This window comes from Nicrophorus vespilloides, unplaced genomic scaffold, assembly GCF_001412225.1.
Source record: "Nicrophorus vespilloides isolate i.1.1-1 unplaced genomic scaffold, Nicve_v1.0, whole genome shotgun sequence".
NCBI classification, from domain to species: domain Eukaryota; kingdom Metazoa; phylum Arthropoda; class Insecta; order Coleoptera; family Silphidae; genus Nicrophorus; species Nicrophorus vespilloides.
The window spans coordinates 1751-13538 of NW_017096683.1; the positions used below are offsets into that span (position 1 = coordinate 1751).

At 29.8% G+C, this 11788-nt stretch overlaps 2 protein-coding genes across 2 annotated transcripts; one reads left to right on the forward strand and one right to left on the reverse strand.

The window, feature by feature from the left end:
- Window positions 1-3489: 3489 nt before the first annotated feature.
- On the forward strand, window positions 3490-3959 carry LOC108557897. The gene is made up of 2 exons (XM_017914607.1): window positions 3490-3585; window positions 3652-3959. The coding sequence occupies exons 1-2, from the start codon at window positions 3540-3542 to the stop codon at window positions 3957-3959; spliced, it is 354 nt and encodes a 117-aa protein (XP_017770096.1). The 5' UTR covers window positions 3490-3539.
- Window positions 3960-6178: 2219 nt separating this feature from the next.
- Window positions 6179-6552, reverse strand: LOC108557898. Its single transcript, XM_017914609.1, has 2 exons — window positions 6377-6552; window positions 6179-6314 (listed from the first exon to the last, which is right to left on the reverse strand). Exons 1-2 carry the CDS (start codon window positions 6550-6552, stop codon window positions 6179-6181), a joined length of 312 nt encoding a protein of 103 aa, XP_017770098.1.
- Between the last annotated feature and the right edge of the window lie 5236 nt (window positions 6553-11788).

Sequence of the window (11788 nt, forward strand, 5' to 3'; positions counted from 1 at the left end):
TTTCATATTCTGACTTAAGTTTTTATCGTTCAAAATATTAACGTTTATTACACATTTCCAATAACTGAATTATTATGTCAATAATTTAAATTGTTATTTTTATTGGAATATATTAGGATATGGATTTGTCAATCAAATCCAACACGAATTTACTCTTTTCCTTGTGGACATTAATTTTCATTTTATATACATCTTTATTAATGTAAACATTGTGAAATTTTATAAATATTTTGTTTATACTGAATTAAACTAATTTAATGGAAAATTAAAAAAAAAAATTAGAACATTCGGAATCCTTAACCCAGATTTATGTTCAGTTCCGTCATTTTTATAAATACGCCATTGTGTGGAGGATTTTACCACATAAAATTAGAATTACCTTTTTTAATTCGCTTATTATTTATAAAATCTCTTGGCTAATGTAAACAGAAGCTGCGGAATTTCCAGATTTCAAGTGCCTTTCCCTCGTTCGCACGCCGAACGGCATCATCCTCGTCTCTATCTATAATAGACACGGCAAATGATCAAAAATTCCATCGATTAGAAAACGACGTCTTCGAAGATGACTCCTGTCACATGCAAACAAAAATTATCATCATTTTCGTGTACAGATGTACTTTTTTTTTCTGAGTCGTGATTCTATAATGTACAATACTTTAGTTTTTATGTTCGAACTTCCCATCAGAAACGTTTCCATCTTTCATTCATCGTGTCTATTTCCTAATTAACGTTATAGCCCGGAGATATTTGCTCGACCACCTGCTAATTTGTACTATACTTTTAACGCAATTTAGAACAGGCTTTCAACACCGCATAACCAATTGCTAAAACTGTTCATTAAGAGAGTAGCTTTGCTCTTTGTTTCGTTGCCGATCTCGAAGACAATCTTTCTACTTTCACTTAATAATTAATATACAATAATTTAGACCTTCATTATAAACAAAAAGCATACATTATTTATTTTAAATAGTAAAAAGAAAAAGCTATCATCGTTTTTTTTTTCTTCTTCTTAATTTATTTTATTCGTCGGATCATATCCAAAAATAGCATTAGAACTATTACACTTTGTTCAATGAAGTCATCTTGAAATTTTGTTACACTTTCTAAATTCTTTCAATATGGAAATGGACTAAATAATATCTCATTACTTGATATATAATAATTGAAGAAATTTGTCTGTATATTCCAATTGGAAGGATTTGTTGGATTCGAACTTAATTGGTTGTTAGTATTTAGTTACAAGGTATTTTAGGTAGTAATCATTGGAATGTAGTGTAGATGATGGCTACTGGTGTTGGCTTCCGTCGTCCAAAATGAATGGACTTTCGCTGATGCCTCAGGCATCTTTTAGAGATCGCGGATATTTCGGCTCGAAGTCTTTAATGTTAAGGACCTATCTCGAATCCGGTACCCAACTGTCCGTAATAGGAACAATCCGCCTGGGGCAGCACGCAGACTTGGAGGTTTTTGTCTTTGGAAAAACCCGCGCAATTACGCGAATTCACACAATTAACGCGATAGTTACGGATATTGATCTGGCACGTACATGTCTCATCTCGCTTCCATCATGTGCGTGCGACTTTCATTTGTTTTCTTTAATACTGTTTGTTTTTCTTATTGTAGTATTTCGGATTGGATCTATGGATATACCCAAACGAATGCGTCCTGACCGGCTCTGTGACTTTGACGGATCGACTCAGCTCATACACCGAAGATGAATGACTCGCTTATACCTGGAAATAGTCAACGGCCCTTGCTCCAAATGCATGCCTGAACTGAGTCACGAGCGAATGTCAGAGCCTTCATTGTTTCGACCTTCTGTAAATCACCGATGATCCTTCTACAAACCTACACAATTCTGAACTCTGAATCTTCCGGATCAACTAAGAAGGATGTTATGCAATGCGGATAACCTATTGCAAATACAATAAGATATTTAAAAGCAAATAGAACGTGCGCAGCAGAGCTTAGGTAACAACAATACAAATAGAAGAAAACATATGTAATTGTTTGTATGTTTTAATTAGGTTTTTGCTGCACGAGAATGATTAATTGTGTTGTCGGACTCGTGTGTTTTGGACCCCAGAGGCTGTGGAAATTCTGTTGCCCAACTCTCACGAAACGAGACCAAATTCGATGATCATATTTGGAAATTTCAAATTGAGGATAATCTACAAATAATTTAATAACCATGCGATTAAAGTTTATATTTTTTATATAACAAAAAAAAAACAAACGCTTGCATCAATATATTTAATATACTTATATAACGAGATATATAAGAAGTTATATTCTTCATTATCATTATTATTATTAATGAAAGTTTGAGTTTCTAAATGAAAGAATATATAAAATAGCTTTAAATATGAGAATACAATAATAAAAACTATAAATAAACATTGGTATTAGTAATGATATTATGTTTAACTATTATTAGGAGAGAATAACAACTGGTATTTAATAAGAAACTAATAATAGTTTTGTGTTTATTCAAGATTTATAAAAATAGCATAATATTAGATTTTGAGTTAAATATAAAGATATTAGATGATTAACTTTATGAATAATCGAACTATGATAAAAATCCGAAAGTGACATTTCTGCATCCAAATTACGCAATGGGATTAATAGTTTTGAGAGTAAATATCGCCGTTAAACGGTTGATAATTTTTCCCCGAAGCATGTGCTAATACGGTCTGATCCGGATCTACGCGGAGCGGTTATTTATACATTCTTTATTCATTAGTATGCCGTTACGAAAATATCGGAAATTCTATTGTTTTGTGGCATGTTATTTCGTTCTCATCTACACCTTTCAACGAGACAACCGATTTGAAAAGCGGTTTTGCGGTTTTGGGATCGGGAATTGATCAGGGCATTCGATTTTGTCCGATCTGTTCGTGATTTCTTGTATAGCTTCAGGGAAATATGGAATTGTCATCTAGGGTTTATTTTTTATCCCGGATTGTTAATTTTTTTTTTTGCCTTCTCGAGAACTTGACACTCCTATTTCTATACGTAATCCGATTTAAATTGTAAGAGAAATAGTCAATTCCTGCGGTTAATATAAATGAGTCTGGGATGCTTTTAATCTCAATTATGACATACATTTTTATATAATTTAAAGAAATATGTATAAAAATTATTATAATCTAAAATTATAATCAAATTATTGTATTTATATACGAAACATTATTTGACGTTTATCATCAGTATAGCCAACTGTTTAATAAATTTAATAATAAATAAATTTAATAAATTACAAAATTTTTAATAAAATCTAATGTTTAAATGTTATAAATAAATTAAAAAAAAATAATAATAATTATTTTGTTTTTATTTTTAATGTATTAATGTAGAATTAATAATATAAACTTTTATATGATAGTTTCAAATCTTTGTTAGATTGCAAACCTGTAAACAAAAGCTATCAACAACAACTATCTTCGGTTTATAATATTTCTTTTCATATTTGTCTGTTGTCCAGTGTGGACAAATTTTCAAACGTTTGCAATAATATAACATTTTACTAACTCAAAATGATTATTATATTGTCAAACTCCACTATTGTCCATATTGGGATAAGTAAGTAGAGATATTGAAACGATTCGGTGAATTCCATGTTGATTTATATACATATTTTTGTTTTAGTATTAGCCGCTTGGTCCGTCGTGTTCGAATGGCCTCTTTATAGGATATGGTTACCGATTGCATCATGCATTGCTCTCAGGCGCATATTAATCTATACTATGTTCAATCATAAGACAATCTTCTATTATCTGCTGCATTACACACCGATCTATATGGCGTCCTATTCGAAAAATTTCTTTTACAGTTGGATAGTGGCTGTGATTGTAACACTCTGGTATGATTTCCAAATTACCTGGATTGGAATGCCAATAATGACAAGTGTGGCTGCCCATACCTACACCATAACTTATTATGATCTGATTGTCTGAAATAACAAAATATGTAAACTTTTTTTTTTGATAATGTTTGTAACTACTTGACTTTTGATTAAAATAAATTCCGCTCTATTTCTTTCTTATTACTGATCTGTATTTTATTATACTATAACCAAAAGTATAACATCCAAAGACAATTTATATTAAGTAAAGTTATAAGAAAGTCAAAATAAAGATAATCAAGTAGGAAAAATAACAATTAGAAAATATATACACTTTAACAAGAAAATTTGTAAGTTTTCTTGGTGTAATCAAAGGAAATCGTCTTGATTTGTTATATGGTTAAAATCTATCCAACATTCATCATTGATTTATATAAGCATATAATTTGAATTTAAGGTGGCCAGTAAAAAACAATTAGGTTAGTTCTCAATTTTGGGGAAATAACAAAATATCCCTATGACATTCGTCGCTATGTTAAAAACAAAATATATATCAGTGTCGATTTGTATTACAGAGCCCTTCCGTTTTCAGTGCAGTAAAGACTCGACTAAAATCATCAATTTTTAAGTTTTCTTGATGTAATCAAACGAAATCGCCTTGATTTGTTTATGGTTAAACCCTATCCAACATTCATCATTGATTTATATAATCAACAATTTGTATTTAAGGTGTAAAAACAAGTAAAAAACAAATAGGTAAGTTCTCAATTTTGGGGAAATAACATTCGTCGCTATGTTCAAAACAAAATATATATCACTGTCGATTTGTATTACAGAACCCTTCCGTTTTTAGTGCAGTAAAGACTCGACTGAAATCATCAACTCCTGAAGCATGTATTTTATAATTCTAATAATTGTGGCCACATTCTTGCTCGCCCCGAGTAAGTATTTCACTGTGTATGTTTATAGTTTGAGAATTAACTGTATATTAACATTTCAGATCCGTTTATTGGATTTATATTCCTCGCGGCAGCGAGAGAACTCGAGCAGTTCCAGGACACTATGGCTGTGCTGGAAGTCATATTGTACATATGTGCGATTGCATCCGTATATTTAACTATTAATAGAATACTCATAGCACACATCGCATACTTTCTCTTGGTGATTGTCACATGCAATAGGAATCATAGAATGTTTTCTGAAAGATTGACCAATAGCACATCTCCATAATATGTTAAAAGAATGTATGATCTGATTGTCTAAAATAACAAAATATGTAAACTTTTTTTTTTGATAATGTTTCTAACTACTTCACTTTTGATTAAAATAAATTCCGTTCTAATTATTTCTTATTACTGATCTGTATTTTATTATATATAATATGTTAAAAGAATTATATGTATTGTTATTTAACCTACAAAATTTTCAAAAATAAACCAATGTGAAAGTAATCTAAAATTTATTTCGGCAATAAATAATTGTAGAATCAAGATGGCTCTGTAAACGTCAAACTATTAGATAGGCAACATAGTGAACAAAATAACCTAAAAACTGGAAGACAGAAGTTTTTTTATTATAAATAGAATTGCACGTATTTTATAATCATGTTTATTATTTTCTTCATAAAAGTATTTTTATTAATACTCATTGTATCAGTAGAAGGTAATATATTGATAATTTTATAATAAATTTTATAAAAAGTTTTTCTTTATTTTAGATACTGAAGTGAGCATCTTTATAATATTCATATACGTATTTGTTACGAACGAATTTGATCCAGACACAGACCCAATCACTTGTCTGTATTACACATTCAAAAATGCGTGTGTATACTTCGTATATTTACTATACACACAAAATGCCAACGAAGAATAAATGATGTTTTATGGTATCCAAGCTGGTTATATGGAAATCGTCAATTCTAGAACGTCGTATAACTGTATATCGTCATTACACTCTTGAGAATGGTGGTGTACAAATGGGATCCTGTATTTTAATACAGTTGGAGATACGGATCTTATTAGAGCATTCATGTATCAACACGTAATGTTAAGCCACAACCTTCAGGAAATACAGGCGAAGACGGTTTCATTCAGGCAACATGTATGGATTTGTCATTAGGTGTTGACAAGGAATTATACGACTTATACCAGCTAGGATTTTTATAGGCTTAGGAATTGTTTATTGTGATATTATGTTAGTTATACTATGTTTGTTGTATGGTTCTAAACGTTGCATTTTTTATATTTCATAAATAAATAAAGACTGATTTTCTAATAGATTTTATTCATTGAATATCTCAAGACGCTCAACAGAGTTTGAAGATCAATTTCACTGAAATCTTTTTTCCGCTACGCTCTTTGCGCTTACAAGAGTCCTCTGTATTTTAGTTTTCTTGGATTCCCTGTATTTAGCGGCAATATCTTTTGACAACTCTGCAACTCTCTCCATTATCTCCGTGGGATACCTACACATAAACAAGTTGTTTTATCAATAATTATATTATATACATTATTTCTATATACTTACACACAGCCTAGCATCTCTATATTTATGAAAGTTCTTGCTAGTCCAACCAAGTATTCCTCTGAGAATTGCCCCTTGTGTGCAATCATAAACTCCTTTCTGAGCAGCCAGTGATGAAGTGGCTCTGTTTCGTCATAATACTGTTCAATATCCCAATCCTTTGAATATTTCACAGCCATTGTTATTAACTGTTTCCTTATTCTCAAAATGTATGTGCACAACTTATATATCTTCAAGAAAATGTATAGTCAGAATAGATGTGTTATGACTCGGTAACATCCGTTGCCGGGAGATTACGTTATGTAGTAAACAACAAGGTTAGCAACTGAAAAGAAACAAAAATAAAAACAGGTTAACCAATCTGGAGGAATAATATTTTTTAATAATAATATTAATTAATCACAAATGTGACCAAAGGCCTATCGACCTAAGCACCATGCTATGCTCTGATTCAAAATTTTGTATATATACTCTTGATAACAAACTCGTGTATTAGATATATTTTAGAGCCTTTGTGCAGTTTTGCTGTCTTATACCTTGATGCTCTATAGCCTAATTAAATGAGAACATGCTATGATTTAGACCTGTGATTAAATACAATCTCATGGTTGATCGTGGAATTCATGTAAGGTCTCAAGATGTATTAATCTTATACTTTGATGCTATATAGTCAAATTAAGTGAGATATTCGTAAATCCTCATCTTGAGGTAATAGACATAAAAGCTGTAAGGATACAGTACTATTCCCAAAATGTGTTATGTATGAATTTTCAGGTTTAATCCTTAAATTTGAACGAAAGTATCTTAAAATCTTCGATGAATAGTTATTCAGATTTATAAATTACTATCAAGAACCAGCTCTTAAATGCGAAGTTATAGTAGCAATTTGAGAGAAATTTTAAAGTTTAATAAAACAAATATTTTTTCACATAATTGTATTTGGTTTTAATTCATAACTATAGTAAATCTTTGGCAATAATCTATATGAATAAATCAACATGAAAAACGTATACAAAAAGACTAACACATAATAAACAGCAACTAAATCTAATGTAATATACTTAAAATAACGAAGAGTAACTGCTTAAAAAATGGGATTTCCAAACAGCAAATAGCGAAAGAATAGACAAAGTGCTATTATTAACGCAAAGAAGATCTGCAAGACAAGTCCAATTCCTTTCAGGATCAGCATTGCAATGGCTTTGTAGAATTTCGCTATCCATGGAATTGCAACGGTTGCTGGGAGTAGAGCAAGCAAATGTCCAGTGTACAGGAACGCCAAAAATGATGTCGATACTGCAATAAAGAGATCATTAGTAATTAGCAATTAATTAAATTAAAGACATACGCAAAATTCCGACAATCAGAAATGGGATCCTCATATTGCTTTAGTTTTTTGTGTACTTTTGCAGGAAAGTGGTGTGGAATTAATGGAACTTAAGATTTCCTGAAACAAAAAGAAAATTTCAAATTAATATACAGGATGAACACAATAAAATCCAATTAGAAATTAAAAATTGATTGAATTTCTTACCAAATTTGATGGTCCTCATTTTCGCTTTAAAGGATTGAATGGAAATGAACTTCTTAGTGATCTAGAAAATAATTTGATTTGGAGATTAGCCCAAGCTTTTTTTTTGGGTGTGTCAGCAATAATAAAAAATGGAGGGAAATGCAACAGCAACAAAAATGGCATGTATAGCAATATTATAAGTTTGGTTATGATGAATTGAAACAATTCGTGGAAGCAATAGCCTTTTTGGAAGTCCGTATAAGAAAGTTAGACTTTTGTTAAGAACACTAGTGAAATTTCTCACCTGAAAGTAGATTTTTAATGAACTAAATTCAGAAGACACAGGAACACAATTACACGATGTACGCAATGAACCGGATGTTGTGAATTGCCTATGTCGATGCATTTGTTTTTTAGCGCCCCCTGGAGTTTACAAAAATAAATTTAAATATTATATTATTTAAATTTTATTGTAATAACATAATACGTACGTAAGCCATAAATATATGATAATTATAAATAAATATAAAAAGAACTTTAAGATGTTTTAAGATGTTACAGTTTCAACTTAAAGTTAGGCAACTTTTTAATAATATCCAATTGAATTATACGGAATAAAAAAAATAAATTAAAAAAATAAATTTATATTCAATGGAAATAAATGAATGAAACAAACAGATTAAAAATGTAAGAAATTTTATAAAATTACTTGAAATAAATTTTAGTTACATGAAAAATAATATTTATTTGTAGATGGCGATACTTGATATATAGAAGTATAGACAACCTTCGTTATTGAATATCTTTTCCAAATAACGAACAACATGTTGACGGAATTATTACTAGTATTAACGCTAACAGCGATAATTATCACACCAGGTATGTTTAATTAGTTATTTCAAATAGATTTATGTGCTAATATATAATTTCTTTTAGTAAGTACTGGAACGGTGGTGCTCCTTATTTTGTACCATTGTGCCCAGCCATGGGATAGACAAGTAATTATGGCAGCCTTTTGGTTGCCATATCGGGCACTCATGGTGAAATATACATTAATAGCCCTATTCCATTGGTTAAGAGATTTATACCTTAACTAGTAAAACTGGTTCAATGAATAAATAAATTGTTCTAACTGCTAATACTGTTTTTTTCTTAACCTTAAAAGCATTATTTTTCTATGCAGATGTCTTTCCATACTGTATTCCCAAATGTAAATTTTCACACAATAAGAAAATATCATCTAACCTATTTGTTCAAATATATATATTTTTATTGAAACCGTTATTTGTTTAGCTATTGATATAGTCATTACTATTATACATACTTTAATCTATTATTATTATTATTATTATTGTATTACCAAAATATTTCACTAAAATCAATTCATATAAAGACATATATAGTATAAACAAGGTCATGGTTCTAGAATTACTTAATATATTCCTTTCCAAATTACGTTGTGAAAAACTCATAGAAGTATCTTAGGAAATATTAGCCTTACGTGAAGAGTATGGATCATCAACTTGTTAATCTTATTACAACAAAATGGTATTGATTACCTGAATATAAATAATAAACAATGCAAGAACAAATACACGATAATCAAAGATCTAACTAAGAATTCCATAGAAAAGATGATATAATATGTAGTATGGTACAAATATATAAATTAGAACTAGGTGTGTCACCTTTTGCGCTTTACGTACCACTCGTAATATGCATTGTTTACATTTCACTCCTATCAGCTATGTCTTGTATAATTGTTTCATGGTGTATGTTTCAAGGCTGCAGATCAAAGATGTTGACGATGCGAATTTTATCTTGACACCAGACACTACTTAAAAGTACATACTATAAGAAATGTGTTGAGTAATGACATTTGTTATAGTATAAACTTAGTAAATGTACTTTGACTTCCATTTCTGCGCAACTCTGATGACTTATCCAATAAATTTGCAGAAGACAGGATTGCACTACATAAGAAATATACCTGTGCTGCTGTCTAATTGCAACATTTTCCGTGCAATATATAAATATTTTAGGTTCGTATTATGGATATATCTTCTTAAATCTGGTCAAAACTTTACAAGATGATAACGAGGAAATGTGGGATCTGGAAAAAGTCCTTAAATATTTGTAACTAATCAGGAGTACCAAATTCCGCTACGCAAATTAATTACCTAGACGTGACTTAGCATATTTCACGCTGTCAAATTGCATTACAGTGTACTCCTGCTTTCTGTGGTGTAAAGGTCGTAGGAACCAAAATGGTATACATCTTCTTGTATGTCTTAGCAAACTTATTCCTCTCGCCAAGTAAGTCTCACAAAAATTATTCTTAAAATTCTGGAATCTACAAAGATATATTTTTATTTTAGGGCCGTTCTATGGTCATGCATTTTTAGCAGTTATTTGTTACGTAGAATCCCATTTGACCATTATATTCTACACTGAAAAGGTGTTGTTCATTGCAACAGCTTTCTGTTTGGCAATTCTGCCAATGAAGAGAGAGTTGATAGGAAATCTGTTATACTGCCTTACCGTCACGGTGATCCTAAATATAAAAAATAGATATGCATAATAGACATATTATGGCACCATTCGTTGTAAGTATAATGTTACAAAACCTAACATTTTATTAATTTTTTTTTAATTCCGTAGGTTAGCAGAGTAGTTTTCCGTTGCAACAACATGTATAAGAATCTTAGGATTTTTTTTCCAAAATATCCTAAATCTTTATTCTTTATATCAGTAAAGTAATAATTCATTCCATGGAGTACCAAAAACCTTAGTGTATAGTTTGAATAATGTCATAATCTATTGTATTAATTTTTCTTACATGTAACCGCAATACAATAAATTTATTAACACCACTTGAAATCTTTACTATGTACATTCATAAATTTATTTAAAATCAACACTTTGTGGCTGAGGTATATAAATTACTTCATTTTTACCTGCTCCATCCCTTCAACTTTATTACACTGGATTGAAATCAATTGTTAAACTTTTACTTATTGTATTATACTACATTTTGTGGCTAATCTATCACCTTTATTATTAGTGGCAAGTTACTAATCATGTCCAATAATATAATCATTTCTGCAATTATTCTGTTCAATCCAATAAAAGTATAAAGTTTCGCTTGATATTAGAAAATAAAACTTGTAGTAACAGATTTGGTTTAATTTTTTTTTTCTATATTATTTTGTTGAGTTTGTATTATGCTAATTTGTTACAATAAATGTTATTATTATTTATATTAAGACTTGTAGCTTTTCACATTTAATCTATCTTAATTTCATTAAAAATGCTGCAAATAAAAATGTCTTATACCTTGATGCTCTATAGCCTAATTAAATGAGAACATGCTATGATTTAGACCTGTAATTAAATACAATCTCATGGTTGATCTTGGAATTCATGTAAGGTCTCAAGATGTATTAATCTTATACTTTGATGCTATATAGTCAAATTAAGTGAGATATTCGTAAATCCTNNAAATTTGAACGAAAGTATCTTAAAATCTTCGATGAATAGTTATTCAGATTTATAAATTACTATCAAGAACCAGCTCTTAAATGCTTAGTTATAGTAGCAATTTGAGAGAAAATTTAAAGTTTAATAAAAAAAAAAATATTTTTTCACATAATTGTATTTGGTTTTAATACATAACTATAGTAAATATTTGGCAATAATCTATATGAATAAATCAACATGAAAAACGTATACAAAAACACATAATATAACAGCAACTAAATCTAATGTAATATACTTAAAATAACGAACAGTAACTGCTTAAAAAATGGGATTTCCAAACAGCAAATAGCGAAAGAATAGACAAAGTGCTATTATTAATGCAAAGAAGATCTGCAAGACAAGTCCAATTCCTTTCAGGATCA

What these genes read in the sequence shown, in the direction of transcription:
- LOC108557898 (XM_017914609.1), bottom strand. Translation starts at nt 6,552, where the DNA reads ATGGCTGTGAAATATTCAAAGGATTGGGATATTGAACAGTATTATGAC. An exon ending in ATAGAGATGCTAGGCTGTGT is followed by an intron (nt 6,315 to 6,376) that starts GTAAGTATATAG and finishes GTTTATGTGTAG; the next exon opens with GTATCCCACGGAGATAATGG.
- LOC108557897 (XM_017914607.1), top strand. Translation starts at nt 3,540, where the DNA reads ATGATTATTATATTGTCAAACTCCACTATTGTCCATATTGGGATAA. An exon ending in TATTGTCCATATTGGGATAA is followed by an intron (nt 3,586 to 3,651) that starts GTAAGTAGAGAT and finishes TTTTTGTTTTAG; the next exon opens with TATTAGCCGCTTGGTCCGTC.